At 38.8% G+C, this 22,446-nt stretch overlaps 1 protein-coding gene across 2 annotated transcripts in view; it reads right to left on the bottom strand.

Moving 5' to 3' along the window:
• Nucleotides 1-22,446, bottom strand: part of CNTNAP5 (contactin associated protein family member 5) — a 1,053,040-nt gene that overhangs the window by 410,006 nt on the left and 620,588 nt on the right. For both annotated transcript variants that reach the window (XM_025277585.3, XM_044936563.2), the window contains exon 11: nucleotides 5,119-5,225. In XM_025277585.3, the coding sequence (XP_025133370.2) occupies nucleotides 5,119-5,225 (107 nt within the window). The remainder of the gene's footprint in view (nucleotides 1-5,118; nucleotides 5,226-22,446) is intronic.

Raw genomic sequence — 22,446 nt, 5'->3', positions numbered from 1 at the left:
AGTTTATATATATTCTACCATCACATTTGGCTCTTGCCAATCTGTTTTTAATAGGCTTCCCTCATCCTTGTATTTAGTTTAATTTGAGCCGTCTTTCAAGTGCTAACTTATCCTCTTTACTTCCAGGATGATTTCATTATTATTCTAGAACACAAAACTGTTCTCACCTCTAAGTCTTCTAGAACTGAATTTTCTGTTTGGTATCACGATATTCTACTGGGTGTCAAGTAATATGAAGGATATCATGAATGTCCCATCACTAATTCATATAAAGAGGTTTTCAAAATGTCTTATTGTTTGAAAATAGAAGTAAGATATAGGATTTATCTTACATCCCAGTCAGATTCCCTCCATTCCAGTCCCAGCTCCTTCATTTGCTATAGTTATGTTACCTTGAGTGACACTTTTGGGCTTCAGTGTGCTCATCTATAAAATGAAGAGAATAATAATATCCATCTCCCTTTATTGTTACATTGTAGTTTGATCTATGAATTAAGCTCCCATAACCAAATTTCATTTTAATCTTAACTTGGATTCATAATATATCATGACAGACCTACATTAATACATTGAGTACTCAGTAATTTGGCTTCAATTACACAACCTTCTAAACTTGGACATTTTAGAAAACCAATAACTGGAATAACTGTCTCTGGTGACTGGAAGATCTGATCAGTGGGTGGGTTGCCAAGACTTAATCGGGACTGAATGCATTTGAGTCAGTTCTGATAAGGTGGATGAACCTAGAACTCATTATACAGAGTGAAGTGAGTCAGAAAAAGAAAGATAAATATTGTATTCTAACACATACATACGGAATCTAGAAGAAGGATACTGAAGAACTCATTTATAATATACCAGTGGAGAAACAGACATAGAGAATAGACTTATGGACATGGAGAGAGGGGAGGAGAGGATGAGTCTAGGGAAAAAGTAACATGGAAACTTATATTACCATATGTAAAATAGAAAGCCAACAGGAATTTGCTGTATGGCTTAGGAAACTCAAACAGGGGCTCTGTATCAACCTAGAGGGGTGGGATGGGGAGGGAGACGGGAGGGAGGTTCAAAAGGAAGGGGATATATGTATACCTATGGCTTATTCATGTTTGACAGAAAACAACAAAATTCTCTAAAGCAATTATCCTTCAACAAAAAATAAATAAAAAAAAAAAATCTGGACTGAAAATACTATGTCACCTCCAGTCATCCTTCTGGTGAATAGTATACAACTCGGGATAAAACTGCTAACCAAAATAACTTACAGAGATAATAATGTTTAATGTCAGTTTATTGGACAAATGTTGATCTCACATTTCCTCCTCCTATGGGGACCCTGCCACAGATGGGAAAGGACATGTCCTTTACTTATCAACTCTTCCTAAGCAGGAAGTTTTGAACAAAGTGTGTTTGAAAAATCACAAAACTTGCATGCCCAAGTTCTTTATGTTTCATCAGATGAAAAGGAAAGAAAATTGAAATGGAATCATGACATATCTACTTGTAATACTATGCCTACTATGCTTAAAGACTTTGAGAATTCCCATTGTACCATTCTTTAGAGTTCATCATGCCCTTCATTAAGCCAGACCCCTCTGTTAGCCACAAAGCTAGACAGAAAGAAGCAAATTCTGTCTAAGTCAGCCCTATTGGTTCACATTTACTAGGATGCACCAAGAATGAAGAAACCAAACTAATCCTGAAGAGAATGAAAAGACAAAAGACCAGTAGTCAAGAAATTATTTTTTTAATATCATCAGAAATGTTTTAAAAATGTGAAGGTCTTTCATCACATTTCAGAACATTTCAAAAATGTTCTGATTATGCATGACTGTTTGAAGAAAATAAACCCCTGTTGAGCAAGGACATTACCATTTCCACACGAGCAGGGTTGTGAAGTTGTTTGTTTTGCTTTTACCTGTCTTCTGTATTTTACCAGCTCTCGTTTCTGATCCCCCTCATTCAGAGCACATGCTTTATGAAGACAGAAACGTATGGCTTGATTTACTCAATCAACTCAAATCTGACTCAAAACAGTGCTTCTTACCCATTTGGAGGAGGAAGAGGGATTAGTCAGAGGAGGAAAGTTCTTAAATTGCACAGACACCCAAGGTATGTGTGCCAAACCTCACAGCCACCCAGGCACCTCTGATCTGCCCTGGCTGGGTGCCCAGAGGGAAAGAATGGGTTTAATAGTATTGCAGTCAATGGTATAGACATTGAGCAATGTTACAGAAAGGAAGATTGGAAGGTGTTCAAAATAAGGAATGGTATTTTTAAGGCTTGATACGTTCAGTTTCCTGCTCATCAATTTTGACAGTGTTCCTTTGAAAATCAGAACTAGACTTCCATCGACTTTCAAGTTCACACTACTTTTATAAAGTTGGAGATCTATTTTTAGCCTGATAGATGTATAAATTTAAAGGAGGAGAATATCTGTAGAGATGGACTTAACAAAATATCGCTGAAAGTGAATAGAATAACCTTTAAAAATCTTAGGAATCTTATCCTGTGACTTGGCAGATATTTGGATAGTTTTGACTTAAATCTTCAGGCTTACCTCATCTCACTATTAACTTGACGGCCATTTGTTTGCCTCTGAGTTTCTTACATCAGCACTGCAGTACAAACTGGACAGTCCTGTACGTGTCCTCTAACGTATCTGTACAATTACCGTCTTTTCTTTAGGGATACATTTCTGGAACCAGACTCAACACTTATAGATTTGATATTTATTGAGAATCTTAAATAAAATCTTGCAATTTTAGCCTTAAAATGGTCTCCAAGATCTTGGTGCACACCCCGTCGTGTCTAACTCTTTGCGACCCCATGGACTGTAGCCCACCAGGCTTCTCTGTCCATGGAATTTTTCAGGCAAGAATACTGGAGTAGGGTGCCATTTCCTACTCCAGGGGATCTTGCTGACCCAGGGATCAAACCCACCTCTCTTGCATTGGCAGGCAGATTCTTAACTACTGAGTCACCAGGGAAGCCTCTATACTACACTTGATCTTAGCCAAAAGGCTGAGAAGCAATTTAGTTAGCTTTCCTTTATAGGATCCACAAGAAAACTGAGGTCTGGAGTGTCAAAATTGTCTTCTTGTTCAAGTGCAAGAGCTTGGTCAAATTTAAATCTAATCTCTGTCAGTCTAGTGTTCACTATTCCAAATATCTAAATAGAAAGTTTTAAGAAATTTATATCATTATAAATCCAGGCAGTGTTTTTCTCTTCCACAGGCAACTAATAGCAATAACATCATCCCACAAGGGCCATTGGGCTACTTCTTCTCTGATTTGCTTAGACTCCTCTATGACCATCATTGGTGAAGAGTCAATTCTAAGGTATAAAAGAGGCTACAGAATGACTCAGGAGTCTTAAAGGATGAGAGCACCAATGCTGTTCATCCTGGACCAGTTCATCCTGGATCAGACCCAGCTGGAAATTCCCTTTCCCTTTCTGCATTTTGTGTGCCATCCCAGGAAAAGCAGAGACTTAAGAAACACCAGTGAGATCAGGCCCTGAGGGATAGTCTCCCTATAGTCCTGAGAATAGCTCCAGCCTTGGCTTGGCTCTTACATTAGAAGGCCCTTCTTACTAGAAGGCCCTTCTCCTATGCTTCTACCTTCTAAGTCAATTTCTAAGTCCATATTTTCTGTGAAGTCTCCTACAACTGTAGCCAGCACTTTCCAGTCATGCATGCGTACTCAGTCATGTTCAACTCTTTGTAACCCCACGCACTATTGCCTGCCAGGGTCCTCTGTCCATGGAATTTTCCCCACAAGAATACAGAAGAGGGTTGCCATTTCCTCTTCCAGGGGATCTTTCTGACCCAGGGATCAAATCTGCAATTCCTATATCTTCTTCATTGGCAGGCAGATTCTTTGCCACTGAGCCACCAGGGAATTCCTGTTCCAATCATATATTTGTCAATTAAACTTCAGTTCATGTCATACAGCTTACAAACAATCCTCCAAATGTCAATCCTTCTCTATTTCAACCTGTGTTTTTTATCATAACCCTGACGAGAATATAAAATTATGGGAATCAGGACTCACATTCTTCCTTTACTTTTTCCTCCTCACTCCTTATTCTTTGTGTGCTCTAATCTCCTCAATTTCTGCTTCCTTTCTTACTACTTACTGTCAGCATTCTCCAGCTATCTCCAAATAATTGCAGATTCCATTTCCTTTTTCTTTTCCTTGTCTACCACATCCCTACTACAGGATCAGCTCAAACCTTCCATCTGAAGCCTCCCTATCATGGGCATGCAGACAGTGTCAGTACTTATCCACAGTCTGTGAGTTCCATTGCCTCAGATCCCACGGTAAGGGGAGCCCTCTTTCCCTCTTGACATTAGGTACCCACATGACTTTGCTTGGCCAATGGAATATGAGTAGAAGTCATGTTTGGCACTCCCAGGTAGAAGCTTTTTTTTTTTTTTTTAATCTTTGGCCACACTATGTGGATGTAAGATCATAATCCCAGGGATCAAACCAACACCCCTTCAGTGAAACCATGGAGTCTTAATCACTAAACTCCCAGGGAAGTCCTAGGTAAAAGCTTTTTAAAGCACATGTTTTCTTGGGCTTCCTTCTTCCTGCCATAGCAGTATTCCAGATGATGAAGTCTCTGTCAGCCTCCCAGAAGGAGAACGCCTTTGGAAGAGTTGGTCCCCTGTAGACCTGTGCTATGTAGGTAACATAGGCATGACTCAGCTGCTTATTACTTAGGCCACTGAGATTCAGGCTCCTTATTGAACAGCCTAACTTAGCCCATTTAGACAATGCAGTTGACTTCATAGCTCACCTTTATATGCCTACAGCACTTTGACTTGTCCCTGGCTCAACAATTACCCGACTTTCTGTCTGTCTTCATGGTAAACATTGAGCTCCAGAATGACATGGCTTTGTACCAGTGCATCCTCCATGCTCTCCACAGTGCTTGGCATAGAGTAGCCTCTCAAGAAACACACAATGAATGAATGAATAAAAAGTGCCCACCCTATGTTGAATATATTAATATTCTGACGCTATTCCTAGCATTCCTGGATTTTTGCCCTAGAACGGGGAATCTGGGAATCTTGCCATAGAATCTGTGGGGAATCATGAGTTACTCACAGTTACGGCAGGTGGCTCCTACGTAACCTGTATCAGTGCAGTTACAGTAGAAGGTCGTCCAGGACTGGGAGCAGCTTCCTCCATGCTCGCAGTAGTTTGGCAAGCACCTAGTAAGAGATGGAGCAAAATCAAATTAAATAAACCAAATCAATGGAAATAAGGCAGGGGGATGTCTTATATTCAACTAAATGAGTTAATGGTGAGAGTCAGTCGGCTACACTACTATACCTAAGTGAGACTTGAATACGTGAACAAAAGACAGCAATTTCCCCACAGAGATGGGGGCCTTTACAGTGCCTGGTTCTCCTGGCCAAAGGAAGGCTCAGAGCTGATTTAGGCAATTAAATGAAGCATTTCAACATCAGGGCACATTTTCATTGACTTAAAGTTAATTTGGAATAGTCAGAAATTGTAAGGTTTTTCATTTGCCAAAGAATAAAATGGACAAAGAGTGTAATTTTGCAGTTTGGAAAGGTTTTACATTTTTAAAGGTAAGGGGAAAGGGGCAGATAATTGAGGTCATAATCCTCCTGCTTCTCTGTTGGGTGACAGACAGAAATCTATTTTAAAATACTCATGAAATTTGAATAGATGCTACATGTTCAGTTAACATACAAGGAAACTCTATAATTATTAAAATAGCCAATAACACCCTTAAAATGAGGCCTTAACTATTTGTATTGAAAACAGTATGATCATTTTGAAAAATATTTCACCATACACTTTAAAAACTTTCTGAAACACTCATGTAATTTGACCCAGCAATCACACTCAGATGGCTCTTTCTTAAGGATGTATCTAAAACTATAAAAACTATATGTACTAATTGTCATTATTCACAATGATGTTATGATGAATCCCTGTACTTTTCCTACATAAGATTTCTTAGGAAAGTTGTCATAATTAATATTAACAGGCCATAAAAAAGTCACTACAAATGAAATTAGCAAAAGGATTATAACAGACTGGGGCTGAATTAAGTAGAAATTCAAGATATGAAGCACAGCCATAGTAAAATAAAACAAACACTTTATAGTGAAAAAATAAGTAGAAGGACAAATGTTAAGTGCCATTTAGTTAATGGGAGTGAAGGCAACATTCAGTCCTTCTGGACAAAGACCCAGCTCAGCCATTTATACATGGTGTCTGTAGGTAATTCTCTTCACCTCTTACATACATATTTTAAATTCTCTACACTGCAGCCACTGTTGCTATTAAAAAATAACCAGCAAGTTTTCAACATGTGTAATAAACAAAATTAAAAGTAAAAGCCATGATAAATACTGAAATGTTTGAAAACAATCTTTATGGGAAGAATAAAGTCTCATGAATTTCACCAGGAACAGGACACAAATGGTGAAATTACAGAAATGGTATAATACAACAAAAGGACTCACTGTGGAGCGTCTAAGAATGTGGGGCAAGAAAAATTAAGATGACTTACCCTAAATGTCCTATGTAAGTATGAAAACGTACAGCAATGATTACTTCAAAGCCCAGAAACTAATATTCCTGCCTATGTTCAGACATATTATTAGAAATTTTCTACTCACTACAGCAAACATACAATTGTGCCAATAGGGCTTATATTTGGGAAAAGCTTATTGATAACTCCATAGTATCCAGCCATGGCTTAGAAACAGGGGAAAAAAAGGGAGGGAATAGGATGCAGTAATTTTGCTCTAGAACATGATCACAAAATCCAACCAATCAACGAATAAACCAAAAACGGGCCCTTGCCAACTCCAAATTCTACCCTCTCTCTGGGTCCCATACACCCAGGTAGCTGGAAAAGAAAAGACAGTCTTATTACTCAAGACTGGCACATGTTTCCTCCCTCAACTCCACTAACCTTGTGCTGTGGGGAATTTAAACTTGAAGCATCAATGTCCTCATGAACAAAAGCCAAGCAAGAGCCTCTGCCTCTGGTTGTGCCCTGATGGAGAGCCTGAGAAGGCCTCCCTGCCTCCACAAGTTTTCTTTTGCATCCCAGAGCCTCCTCATTTCTGAACACTGCTGCTCTGCAGGGTGATTTTCTCTAGACCTGTCCCCTCTAAAATGCTCAAATTCTTACATGACATCTCTACAGCTGCTCCAACCCAGCTACTTCACTCCCCCAATCACACAAACATACACACATACACTCACACATAGATTCAGCGTCCATGAGTGACAAATAATGGTATTACTGTTCCTCTCCCTCTGCCAACAAAAAGTTAATTGCTTTAAAGATGGAAAGCTGAGCAAAACCAGGTCAGTAGATATTTATCCTATAGTTCTTCTGGTTTTGGCACCAAGAAAGTTTAGATCAGCCCCTTTTTTATGACTGAAGCTAAAAGGAAAAAACTCAGAAGTTCTCATTGGCCATGTTTTCAGCCATGAGAAGAAAGCTTATCTGCAGTGAAAGAAAGAGAGAGAAAAAAATGCTAAGTTTCAGAATGCAGAAGAAAAGAGAGGAGATCATCCTGACAATGGTCATTAGTATATCCCTGTTGTTTCAAAGATTAAGCTGAATCCCTGACCTTTCTGAGGGCCTGACTGCTTTAATCTAGCTTAGATTCTGTGAGACAACCCAAGATCTTTCTAGGAAAACCCCAATTTTAGTCAGGCTAGCTTGAGTTGGGACTCTCACATTTCCAGCTAACAACCTTAACTTTTTATAAAACCACATCCTATAAATACAAACAGAAATGGGAACACATTTTTCCTTATAATTTTACACTTTAAATATTTTTAAAATTGAAGATTGACAGGTTATCCTGGGCATGTAGGGAGAGAGATCTTATGGAAAACTGTAAGAACAACTTGGTTACTTTGAACATATGTAAAAAGCCTCACACAGACTGTGTTTTGTGTGTGTGTGTGTGTGTGAGTGTGCACACATGTGCACACTCAGTCGTGCCTCACTCTTTGCAACCCCATGGACTATGGTCCATCAGACTCCTCTGTCCATGGAATTTTCCAGGCAAGAATACTGGAGTGGGTTGCCATTTCCTTCTCCCGGGGATCTTCCCCACCTAGGGATCAAACCCACATCTCCTATGCTGGCGGAGGTTCTTTACTCCTGTACTACCTGGGAAGCCCCACAGACTTCGTATTGCAGCATTAATAAACTCAATTTACCAACAAATATGTAGGCTAGAAATTCATTTGCTTATGGTCACTCAAAACTGATGTATTTCTGAGAGAGAGAAAGGAAAAAATCTAATATTCCTAGAACAAGCAAGAAAATGAATGAATACTTACAGGGCTGCCTTTGAGCTTGGTTCATTTTGGTTCAACACACACTGTAATTAGAAAAACTCATTTGTAAAGTAGACATGCAAAATAAAAGATGTATAACCTCAATTTGCTTATTTAAAAAGGGCAGTTTTAGGAGTATAATTTCCTTGTTCTTTAATCAGTTCATTTTAACTGGTGTTTTGTTTCTTTTTCTCTCTACTTGGCATACACTGAGCACTTAAGACATGAACCCTTAAAGAGGTCAATGTGGAACTACGGATGTGAAAAGAACTCATTAAATGTGAGGACAGTTACAATCTTAGGTGTAAGGTGCTGAATTCAAATTGCTAAGAGATAATCATTCTGAATAGCTACCTTCTAAAATCTTAATGATATTTCATATATAGCTGAATCAGATGGATGTGCCTTCCTGTAGTGTACGATGTTTAACACAGCTTTCAGCATAAACACAACTGTTGATGTCATGCTCTTTAGAAGCCCAAAGAAGCATCAAGATGTGTGCCAGCAAAGACTTGGAGGGCAAGACAGATGCATCAGAAGCTGTGTGCCCCTTTATAGGAGAAGGTTGTACACATATAAAGGGGGTTGAATGAAAGAGTTGATGGAAAGGCACAAAAGAGTTAGAAATGTAAGAAGGAAAACACAATATAACAGGGACAAAAGTTATATATGAGTTTTATAAAAGAATGTATATTTTCCACCCAAATCAAAACTTCTTCCAAAAGAGAAGGATCATTGCTAGTTGGGGTTGGAAACAAGGCAGGTAAGAGATAAAGCTGGAGGAAGTGTCCATCCATAATGGCCCATGGACCTCATTAATGGTCCCATCCAGCCTTCAGTGGTATATGGTTCTGGCTTCACTGTTGTTTGGCAGTGTGCTTTCTTGTTCACAGTGAGAAATGAAGGGGAAAAAATGTCTCCTTAACCATGCATAGCAGTGGAAATAGATAAACTGCTTCAAAGAAAACTGTATGTTACAGAATATTGAGAGATTGATCTACCTGAAGACTAGAATCCCATTTCAAGCATCCTGGCAAGCATATTTTCTGCAAAACACACCTCCTCCCCATTGGAATTGTGAAGAACAAAGGGTCCCCTGCCATTTTCCTTGAGAAAGATCACAGTGATTCTCTCCCTAACTTAGCTTTCCCTGAGGCCAGGTACAGCTTTCTAGCTGGAGCAGATCACATCTCAGGGAAAGCATTAGGAAAGCAATGGTACTCAACATAGTTTTGAAAAAAGCAGTCAGTGTGTTTGCAATTTAGAAAGTTTCACAGAATCAATATAAATTATTGGTTTCCCTTAAATAAAAATCAGATTACTGAGAATAGTCATAACAAATCTCTTGATTTTCCATGCCAAATTTATATTTTGAGTTTAGTCTTTAGTAACTTCCAAATTTTTATTTTGAGTTTTGTCCTCTCTTTTGAATTCCAGACCTATAAATCCAGCTGTCTGCTTCATAGTTCCACTTGAGTGTCCATCAGATGTTTCAAACTGCATGTCCAAACCTAAATTTCTGATCTCTTACCTTGCCTCCTGACCCCAACTTCACTACCCATATTCTTCACTATCTGAGGAGGGCAACTCCACACTTATCACTGTTCAGACTTCAACACTTGCAAGCCCCGCCCCCCCGACTTCCTTCGTAGCGCACATCTCAGGGACAAGCACGTGTCTCTGACTCGGCTTTAAGACTCTATCCTGCATCTGACTACTTCTCAACACCTTCTGCCACCATTCTGGTCTGAGTCAACAGCATCTCTTGCCTGAACATCCGTGTTTATTAGCCAACTGGTCTACTAGCTCCATCTCTGATCCACTCAGCACATTCCCAATACAAGAGCAAGAAAGACCATATTAACATCTAAGAAAGATAGTATTGAAACCCTTCAAGGGCTTTTTGTTTTTATCAAGATAAAAGCAACATTCTTAAATGACCATTTCCTGCTGATCTGTACTTCCATCACTTCTCCAAATTCATTCCTAATCTTTTCCCTTTTCTACATCTCCCCCAACCACGCTGTCATCTTTGTTGTCCCTAAAGCACACAAAAGATCCTGCTTTGTCAGCGTCTTTGCACTGAGGTTCTCTTTGCCCAAATGCTCTCCCTCACATGTCCAGATAGACCATGATTCACCTCCTTCTTGTCTCTGTTCAAAAGGCACCTTCTCAAAGAAGTACACAGCAGTCATGCTATTTAAAATTGCATGATCCTGCAGTCCCACTGCTGGAAATTTATCTGAAGAAAATTTTAATTCAAAAAGATACATGCACTACTATTCACTGAAAAAAGATTCTTTGCAGCACTATTTACAATAGACAAGAGGTGGAAGCGACTTAAATGTCCATTGATGAATGAATGGATACAGAAGATATTGTGTATGTACATACAATGGAGTATTACTCAGCAGTAAAAAAGAATGAAATAATGTCATTTGCAACAACATGGATGAACCTGGAGATTATCATACTAAGTGAAGTAGGCCAGATAGTGAAAGACAAATATCATATCATATTGCTTATATGTAGAACATTAAAGAGGATAAAAAGGAACTTGTTTGCAAAGTATAAATTGACCCACAGATATAGAATACAAACTTATGGTGACTAAAGTGCAAAGCGGGGAATAAATTAAAAATTTGGTATTAACATATGCACACTACTATATATAGCATAGATACACAACAAGGACCTATGCATAACACAAGGAATACTACTCAATATTTTGTAATAGCCTATAAAGGAAAAGAGTCTTAAAAAATGAATATGCTGCTGCTGCTAAGTCGCTTCAGTCGTGTCTGACTCTGTGCGACCCCATAGACGGCAGCCCACCAGGCTCCCCCGTCCCTGGGATTCTCCAGGCAAGAACACTGGAGTGGGTTGCCATTTCCTTCTCCAATGCATGAAAGTGAAAAGTCAAAGTGAAGTTGCTCAGTCATGTCCAACCCTCAGCGACACCATGGACTGCAGCCTTCCAGGCTCCTCCGTCCATGGGAAAATCCAGGCAAGAATACTGGAGTGGGGTGCCATTGCCTTCTCCGGAAAAAAAAAAAAAAAGAATATAGGTATATGTATAACTGAATTACTTTGCTATTCACCTGAAGCTAATGCAACATTGTAAATCAACTATACTTTAAGTTTATAAAAGTTAAATAAAATAAAGTTGCAACTCTCCTCCTCTCTGCAACACTAATTGGTTTTCCCAGCCATTCTCCTTTTTCATTCTTAGCACTTCCTAACTTCTAATTCAATATGCACTCTGCTTATTCACTACTCTTATGATTTGTTACCTGTGTACTTCTCTGGTGATATGTACTTCACTGGTGATGTGTACTTCCCTATGTCTCAGACAGTAAAGAATCCATCTGCAATGCAGGAGACCCAGGTTTGATCCCTGGGTCAGGAAGATCCCTGGAGAAGGAAATGGCTACCCACTCCAGTACTCTTCCCTGGAGAATCCCATGGACAGAGGAGCCTGGCGGGTTACAGTCCATGGGGTCACAAAGAGTCAGACACTATCAGTGCTTTGTTACCTGCCTTCCCACAAAGGAATGCAACTTCCATAAAAGCATAGGGTATTGTCTATTTTTTTCACTGAGTACTTGATGTAGTGAAGACAGTAGCACTCAATAAGTGGCTGTTGACAGAATGAAACAACATATAGTCTGGGGGTACAATCACCAGCTAAAGCGATCTTTATTTAGCTTAACCTGTCCAGTTAACCATAGACCCTCTGACCTTTACTGTTACCTTTCTGACACTGAGCAGCACAATAAGAGCTGACTGGAGTAGAGGGGAGACAAAGAGCTACACCTTTTCTTTTTTTTTAAGTGGTGAAGAAATATTGAGACAAGTAAAGGGAGCCTTCGGTGCAGCCATAGGCAAGAAGCAATTTAGAGGCAGAAGAGAGAAACAAGGTACACAAGGGAAGAAGTAAGATGGACACTATGAATGGGATCCTTTTTGGTGGCCTTCAAGGATGCAAGTAAATTTTGCAATTCCTTTTTATTACTTGTATTTTGGAGTCCTGACAGCTCTATATCTGAAGCAGTTACACACATAATTTTCTGCAAATTGGTCAGAAGCATATGCTTTTTAAATGAGGTGAAATAATGCAACTTAATGTTCCTTTGAGGGCTTCCCAAGTGGTGTTAGTGGTAAAGAACCCACCTGCCAAAGCAGGAGATCTAAGAGATGACAATTTGATCCCAGGTCCAGGAAGATCCCCTGGAGAAGGGAATGGCTACCCACTCTGGTATTCTTGCCTGGATAATTCCATGGACAGAGGAGTCTGGCAAGCTACAGTCCATTAAGTCGTAAAGAGTTGGACAAAACTGAGTGAGTAACACACACAGTGTTCCTTTGAGGACATATCTAGCATTCTTGATAAAGCTGAGTACAATCTTTGATACACTTCATTCAGATTAAAAAGTCTACTTTGGAAATTCAATTTCCCTATCTAGCTTTTGTTATCTTTAACCATATATTTTTTAAAGTGCAATGATCTGTAAACACTTTGTGACTAACCTAAGAAAGTTAGTGGACAAAATATTTCCACCAAGGGGCAATGAATGTGGATTTGGCTTTCCTGAAGTCTTTCCCCTTGCCAATAAGCTTGAAAGGAAGCTTCAATTCAAGCTTATAATCATATCTGAGATGTAGCTGTAAGGTATGTTTTTCTCTGTTTTATAGACAAAGAAAGTAGACAAGTCTAAATAACTTGTCCACGTGTGAAGTGATGGAACCATACCACCTGTCACTGAAGCCCGTAGTCTCAAGCCCTGTGCAGTCTTCCCACCATCAAATGCCATGTGATAAGTCTCCTTAAAGTGAACTCGAAGCATGATCTTAGCGTATTAATTCTGAGAGGGAAGGGAAAGGGGCTTCACATAATTTCCCATTGATTCTAGAAACTAGTTAGCAAACTTGGAGCTGTCAGTTTAGAGTACTTAAAAGATATTTTGGGGACTTTCCTGGTGGTCAAGCAGTTCAGGATCTGCACTACTCCTGCAGGAGATGCGGGTTCGATCTCGTCAGAGAACTAAGATCCTGCATCCTGCATGCCATGTTGCCAACAAGAAAAGAAAATTTCTTGACCTGAATAAAAATGAAAATACAACATATCAACTTTAAAAAAAAAGAGACATTTTTGGTGGGAGAAGAGGTATAGATGGCCATGGGAAACTCAAGTATATGTTCATTATATTAGCACAGTGATATATAATTTAGTCTATAAATCTCATACAGTGGTGAAAGGTTGGGAAAGAAGGTTTTGATTCTATTTCACTCTTTATTACTAATCTGTGAAATCTTTGAAATAATAGGTAAGAAGATATCCTCTGTCCCTGCTCTGCTCTTGTTTTTATTTTTTTTTTTCAGATACTGAAGACTTTTTCTACATTTTCTATGTCTATCTGAGTTAATGTAACTGCTTCCACACTCTGCCTGCTTTAGGAGGAAGGAACTTATAAGTTATTACTTCAAGCCATACAAAGCCTTTTAGCCTATTCAAAAATTCAAAATTGTACCCTTTTTATTAAACATAAATTTAAGAACTAACTAATCACAGTTGGTAAAGAACCTGCCTGCCAATGCAGGAGATGCAAGAGACATAAGTTCAATCCCTGAGTTAGGATGATCCCCTGGAGTAGGAAATGGCAACACACTCCAGTATTCTTGCCTGGAAAATTCCATGGACAGAGGAGCCTGGCAGGCTACAGTGCACGGGGTTGCAAAGAGTCGGACACAGCTGAGTATGAATGCAATAATCTTACAAATATAGAAAAAATTCAGAGACTCATCAAAGTCTTAAACAAAATAAAAAATCCATTCAGGATTCATCTTTTGTCTTTGCATACAAGAGTATGGGCTTCAGAGTCAGCCCACTAGCAATGCTATGGAGTCCTTGATTGAACATAGCGGCCAGGGTATCCCAGAAGCATCAACAACAAGGATCATGCATGCATCTTCATCTCTTAGCATAAGTGCTTACTGTAGACATAAAATTTCTAAACCCCAGTGTTTGTGATCTCAGTTTCAACAAAAAGATAATCAAAGATAATCAGTATTTATATTCTGGGGTGAAGAAGGAATATGATACTGAGAGAAAATTAAAAATGATCCCAACACTGATCTTGGTCAGAAACTTTTACATGATTTATCTTTCTGGGAAGAAACTGACACTTTTGACTTTGAAAAGGTGCTTCAGCATATTTATAGTTGATTTTAATAAGATTAAGAGCAATGTCAGTCTATTGTCACCCTTAAGAGGAACCTTACCTAGGACCTTGAACAGTCTTACATCAAGTCAAGGAGTTTCATAACATGTCTAACAAGGAATATTTAATTCTTCCTTTTTCATAAAATAGGGCCTGCCAAGAGTTGGGTATTTGAACTGATCTGAGATAGGTTTTTTCTCTTGTAGCAAGATTGTATTAAAACTTTGAAAACATTTTGTTAATAATTATTTGGTATTTGTAATTTTTAAGAAAATTCAGCCTATTTTTTTTTTTGCTTAGAAAAACATACATACAATAAATGACATCTTAAAGTTTAAAAGATTTTTTAAAAAGTGTAATGTAACTGATTTAGACCTTAAAATTTTTCCTTATTAAAACATCTCAGATAAATTAAGTTCATCAAAGTTAAATGTTCATGTATCTGGATATTTAACTTTGATAGATATTTGGTATTCTTTTTTAATGTCATAACTTGGAAAGTAAATAAAACATAAATGCAATTTAAAATATCTGAAGGTATTTAAATAACTAAATCCATTAATGGCATTAAGCAGTATTCAAAGTCCTTTAGACCTGATTACTAATACTTGCTAGACTATACATAGAATACAATTTTATAAGCTGAATTAAAAAAAATTAAAGAACAGAATTTTGAATCTGTAATTTTGAGAAATTGAATATCAGTCTTTGAAACCAGAACTAAACCTTTTGAACCATCTGACCTGCATACAAAATTCATCCTTTGTGAGCACCACAACGCTTTCATCAGCAGCTGTATTGACTTCCGTTCAGATCTTGGATTTCCCCTTCACCCTGCTGTTCCATCAGGCTCTGCACAATGCCTAGAGCATCCCCAGGGGTGGCTTCCATTTGCTGAGCCTGAAGCATGAATTCTGTCTCTAACCCCCCTGCTTCTGTGTCTTTTCTGTCACTTTAGCATTTTTTGGTGAAAATAACACATTTTAGGTTCAATCTGTTTGACAAACTTTCCCCCCAAATGCTCTGCTGCTGCTGCTGCTAAGTCGCTTCAGTCGAGTCCAACTCTGTGTGACCCCATAGATGGCAGCCCACCAGGCTCCCCCGTCCCTGGGATTCTCCAGGCAAGAACACTGGAGTGGGTTGCCATTTCCTCCTCCAATGCATGAAAGTGAAAAGTGAAAGTGAAGTCACTCAGTCGTGTCCAACGCTTAGCGACCCCATGGACTGCAGCCTACCAGGCTCCTCCGTCCATGGGATTTGCCAGGCAGGAGTACTGGAGTGGGTTGTCATTGCCTTCTCCAAATTCTCTAAACTCCCCTAAAGAATATTTAAATGAAACTGCTTCTGTAAAACCAGCCAACCTTGCATTTTGTTTTTTCTTAATGTACCAGTGGTAGAGGAAGAGCATTACTTCCTTTTACTTGCCTTTTTTTTAAATATTGGAGGGTCATTCATTTTGTATTTTGGTTATATTTTCATGATATTTCTTCTCATTTTATATGTTGCCCCTACATAGCCTTGGTCAGTCTTTCCCTATTATGTTCCTTGCTGTTCATGCAATGTGCAAGGACCATTACTACTAATATAGTGGCATTTCCAGACCTTAAATTATATATCTGCTTCAACCTACCAATTCTAATTCTTGGAATAATGTCCCAGAAATGATTTTTTACATGCACAAAGATGTATGTAAAATTATTATTAACAATTAGCAAAAAGGGCTGCAGTCCATGAGGTCACTAAGAGTCGGACACAACTGAGTGATTTCACTTTCACTTTTCACTTTCATGCATTGGAGAAGGAAATGGCAACCCACTCCAGTGTTCTTGCCTGGAGAATCCCAGGGACAGGGGAGACTGGTGGGCTGCCGTCTATGGGGTTGCACAGAGTCGGACATGACTGAAACGACTTAGCAGCAGCAGCAGCAAAAAGGAACTAAAGAGTTCTCTTGATGAAGGTGAAAGAGGAGAGTGAAAAAGCTGGCTTAAAACTCAACATTCAAAACTTAAGATCATGGCATCCAGTCCCATCACTTCATAGCAAATAGATGGGGGAAAATCAGAAACAGTGACAGATTTTATTTTCTTGGGATCCAAAATCACTGTGGATGGTGACTGCAGCCATGAAATAAAAAGACACTTGCTCATTGGAAGAAAAGCTATTGCAAACCTAGACAGCATATTAAAAAGCAGAGACATCACTTTGCTGATGAAGGTGCATATAGTCAAAGCTATGGTTTTTCCAGTAGTCATGTACAGATGAGAGAGTTGGACTGTAAAGAAGGCTGAGCTCAGAAGAATTGATGCTTTCAAACTGGGATGTTGGAGAAGACTCTTGAGCGTCCCCTGGACAGCAAGGAGACCAAATCATTCAATCCTAAAGGAAATGAACCCTGAATATTCATTGGAAGGACTGATGCTGAAGCTGAAACTCCAATACTTTGGCCACCTGATGTGAAGAACCGACTCACTGGGGAAAAAACCTAATGCTGGGAAAGATTGAAGGCAGCAGAAGAAGGGGACAACAGTGGATGAAATGGTTGTATGGCATCACCAATTAAATGGACATGAGTTTGAGCAAGCTCTGGGAAATAGTGAAGGACAGGGAAACCTGGCATGCTGGAGTCCATGGGGTCACAAAAAGTCAGACATGACTAAGCAACTGAATAAAAACAGCAACAACTCCATTGTTTTGGGAATGTTTACATAAATGATGGTACGTCCACACTAGGCATGCTATGAAGGAATTAAATATGCACCTCTATATGTAAGTATATTAGAAAATTTATCATGCATAATATAGTATGAATTACAAAACAAGACATTGCAGAGTAACTTGTATAGTATCTGCTATGATTATCCTTGTTGTTGTTAAAGAGAGAAAAAAAAAAAACCCTCTGGAAGGAAATAGACGAAATTAAAAATTTTTAATAGTGGTTAATTGTGGGAATTAAGGTACCATCTTACTCTTTATATATTTCTGGGAGTGATCATGGTTTATACAATGAAACTAGAGAAACATATGGCTGGGCTGCTATTCATATTTTATTTTGCTATTAGATAAGAGAAAAGAGAAACTCATTCTACTTGGAAAATGGTCACTAGGAAGAGGTAGTCAAACTTAGTCTTAGTCCAGGGGTGCTACTCTGCTGGACCAGAGAAAATATCCAGGTGAAAGTCTTCTTATATACATAAAGCTACAGAAGTTCAAGTAGGTTCCAGCTAACCAACTCGTGCAGAGCAGGCATTCACGACTGTGTCTTAATAGATCATTCTCCACTTCCTTCATTCAGTTCTGGAAATAAAACTCAGTGGGTGAACCCTTTGCTCCTTTGGAACAAAGCCCATCTGGTAATACACTCCTAATACTCACCATTCATTATGATCCTCTATCAATCTATGACTATTTTAAATCACTTGTAAAAATTTAAAGAAAATGGTCTTTGTCTAAGAAAAAAAGCCCAATGGTTAGCTGTATATGCTGAATGTTTGCCTTTATACAGCAGTTATTTAGATACATGTAATGTTTAGAAACAGGCGTGCTCCCTTAAAGAATGAACTTGAAAGAATCTAAAGAAAATTACCTGTTAAGATAAGTTGATGTAAAAAATAATCAGTATATTTATATAAACACCTATAGAAATATTTTTCTCACTATTAAATTTCTCTCTTCTCCATTTCCCATAATAGACTGAAATGAGTAGAACATCCATCGACAGGCCTCTGAAATTCCCAAATGGTCAGATAAAAGGTTATCTATAAATGAGTCTGAATGTATTTATGCTCCATGGAGTTACTTTCCTTTTTAAGAATTCTCATCTCTCCTTTATGTATTTGAAGGTCAGTTTCAATTTCTATATGCTTTCCTTAGAGACAAAAGAAGAAAACATTTCAATAGTCCTCAAAATGCAAGCTGACTAATGTAAGCCTTTTAATGAAGCTCATACATTAAAAATCAGCTAGGTTGCCTTCTTTCCTTTGTCTGTTTGCTTTAATTAGCAACCAACCGCATTGATCTTGTTTTGGTCAGATAGTTTTTCTGAAAGCTTTTGAAACCTATTTCTGTGCCTCTCCATTCTAACAATTACCATAATCCCATTTTACCCCCACAGTTGGATTTTCATTATAATTGAATTTTGTTGTAATTACAGCAGATGTAGACATTAAGGAATTAAGGGAATAGAAAGGAAAGTGTCAGAAGTCAGTTTTCTAAATTTTCCATGGTCTAGTTCACAGCAGGGAGTTAATTGTCAATGCTTTCTGAAAAAGATCCCTAGATAATGGACAAAGCAATGATGATCAAATAAGTTTGCAATGCACATCAGTGATCCCAGGAGTACTGCTGTTCAAGATAGAGCCAGGCACACTACACTTCTCCTCCTTGCACTAGACTTTGATTACCAATGAATAGAAAAATGGGAAGGACCTCCCTTTACTTTCCTGTAAACCTCAAGCTTTTGACCAAGAGAGGCTAAGCTGTCCTCAAAATCCATTCTTCAAAGACAGCACATCCAAACCAAAAGGAATTTATCAGTGAGCCATTCCAATACTTGTTATTATGAGAAGCATACAGAGGCCAGGAATCTAACAGCAAATAATTGCTACCTGGTTACCTTAAAAGCAAAGATACATACTTCCTTTCTCCAAGTAACAAAGTAATATGTTTTTGTTTTTTTTTTTAAATTCACAGGGAAGAAAACTCCTTATTTGCCTGATGTGTGTCATTTTGACTAAAGAACATGGAATCAAATTTCTCTAATCAATCCATTTGTCTCTATAGCATAGAAGCACGTCCTTGAAATGGAAACAGCACACCATTTACAGATGGGCTTTCCCTTTCATAGGATTGAGAAATCTGCTTTGGTTTTTCTACCTCATTACCACTTAGGTAAAAGGTTTTGTGTGCCTTGCAGGAGAATGATTTTGTTTAACATCATTTAGAGGGTACCTCAATTATTATGTTCTGTCTATGCAGAAAATGCAAATAGTAGAGCACTCCATTTTACTAAAATTGTCTTATTCTTAAATTTTAGGACATCGTTCAAATCCCAATATGAATGGAAACAATCTTATCATTTGTTTGAGGGCTTCTCAAAATTTGTTTAAAATGTAAACTGATATAGTAGGTCTGGGGTAGAACCTAAGGCTCTGCATTTATAATGAGCTCCCTGGAGATGCCAAGGCTGCTGATCTTCACACTGCTATGAATAGCAAGGCTCTAAATTCCTCAGAAGAACTAAAGAGCATCTTGATGAAAGCGAAAGAGGAGAGTGAAAAAGTTGGCATAAAGCTCAACATTCAGAAAACTAAGATCATGGCATCTGGTCCCAACACTTCATGACAAATAGATGGAGAAACAGTGGAAACATTGGCTGACTTTATTTTTCTGGGCTCCAAAATCACTGCAGATGGTGACTGCAGCAATGAAATTAAAGATGCTTACTCCTTGGAAGGAAAATTATGACCAACCTAGACAGCATATTCACAAGCAAAGACATTACTTTAGCAACAAAGGTCCGTCTAGTCAAGGCTATGGTTTTTCCAGCGGTCATGTGTGGATGTGAGAGTTGGACTATAAAGAAAGCTGAGCGCCAAAGAATTGATGCCTTTGAACTGTGGTGTGGGAGAAGACTCTTGAGAGTCCCTTGGACTGCAAGGAGATCCAACCAGTCCATCCTAAAAGAGATCAGTCCTGAATATTCATTGGAAGGACGGATGCTGAAGCTGAAACCCCAATACTTTGGCCACTTGATGCGAAGAGCCGACTCATCTGAAAAGACCCTGATCCTGGGAAAGATTGAGGGCAGGAGGAGAAGGGGACGACAGAGGATGAGATGGTTGGATGGCATCACCAACTCGATGGACATGTGTTTGGGTAGTCTCTGGGAGTTGGTGTTGGACAGGGAGGCCTGGTGTGCTGCGGTTCATGGGGTTGTGGGGAGTCAGACACGACTGAGCGACTGAACTGAACTGAACTGAAATTCCTCAAGGAGATTATGAGGCACAGGGAGAGGCCTGGCATGATGCAGTCCATGGGGTGGCAAAGAGTTGGATGTGACTGGGTGAATAACAACAGCACATTGTTTTAGATAATCATCCTGCAAAGATGATTCAGAGGGTGGCAAATGGTGGTGGTCGCCACCACACACCCATTTTTTTTTTTTTTTTTTTGTAAATTTAAGCTTTTTTCAAATTTTATACTAAAATATTACAGCTTTCCAATATGTTGTGTATCAGATTTTAACACACTACCCAAGCAATATGCTAGTTTTTGGCACCAGTTTAACCCTGGAGACTTTGCTGTGAATCATCTGCTTCCCCTGTGTGATCATGAGACTAAGGCTATGCTAGTGTTACTGGGCTTCCCTGGTGGCTGAATGGTAAAGAATCCACCTGGTAATGCAGGAGACATGGGTTCAATCGCTGGTGTAGGAAGATTTCACATGCTGTGGAACAACTAAGCCTGTCACCACAACTACTGAAGTCCCTATTCCACAACAAGAGAGTCCACTGCAATGAGAATCCCAAGCACTGCAACTAGAGAGTAGCCCCTGATCTCTGCAACTAGAGAAAAGCCTATGATGCAACAAAGACCCAGCACAGCCAAAAATATAGGTAAATAAATAAAATTTTTAAAAATATTTTACTACTGTTATCAATGGGGAAGGATGTTGCACTGCACCAGCCAAATCTCTTCCAGTCTGCACAGACTCATGCACACTACTCAGCCACCCCAGTGGCTGGGGTGGGGGTACACTGCTACACTTAAACTCATTTAAATCCACTTTAACCCAACCAAGCCCAGGAACATTTACTTGCCACATGCTTTTTCCCTGAGTAATAATGGAGCAACAACAAGTGAATGGATGAATCTGACATCCAAATAATTCCATATCATAATGGGGATGAAAAATCTAATGCCATATTAGATCTCTTCCTGTCGCCTGTGCATAGTCAGGCTGGCTCTGAACCTTTTGTAAAAGAATGTTGCCTATAGCCTGAAATAACACAGGATTGCTTGTTGTCAAGGCTCTGATCTTTAAGAGTCCATTCACACAGAGATAAAAAGTTACAGAATAGAGAATAACACCATCTTGCTGGAAGTTTACAGGAACATTGTAATCTGATCTATATGGACAGCTGCAAGAACAAAGGATTCCAACACCAAGAATTTTGCAACAACTAACCATACCCCTCACTAACCTTGCCTTTAAAAGTGCTTCGCTGAAACCACTCAGTGAGTTTGGACTTTGGGGTGCACAGGCTGCCCAACTCCTCCTATGGCCTTGCAATAAACATTTCTCTGCTCCAGACTTCAGTATTTTGGTTTGTTTTCCCCTGTGTGTAAGCCACACAAACTTCCATTTGGTGACAATACTATAGAAAGTAATGACACTGACTAGACATTTACCTGACATGTATTTGTAATGAATACACATACTTCTCAAATTTGAAATAAAAGGGTACACCTACTCTTAACACTTCTGGATAAATCTTAAAGAAAAATATCTGCTGTTACAAGCAAGGTGTTCAAAACTTGTATCAGTTGGTAACTACTTTCTTGTGTGAATCAAGATTTTCTAAATATTTAGCAACCAAAACAGAAAAGCCATATAAAAAGAGTGCTGAGTATAACATCAGACTACAATCTATGACTCTTGGGTCGAAATGCTCCTATGTCTTCACAGACCAAGTTCAGAAATATTTAACTTAATCTTCAAATATTGTTTTCATCTGTTATAAGTAGCCCTACAATTTTATTTGTTGGAGTAAAAGGTTTTCATTGTCAAAAAAAAGAAAGGAAAAAAGCACTCATATAATACATGCAAGAAGGACACAGGTTTTAATTGGGTTCATCAATCACC

This window comes from Bubalus bubalis, chromosome 2 (assembly GCF_019923935.1).
Source record: "Bubalus bubalis isolate 160015118507 breed Murrah chromosome 2, NDDB_SH_1, whole genome shotgun sequence".
NCBI lineage: Eukaryota > Metazoa > Chordata > Mammalia > Artiodactyla > Bovidae > Bubalus > Bubalus bubalis.
Note: the sequence above shows the minus strand (reverse complement) of the source record. Positions and strands in the feature narration are given on the sequence as shown.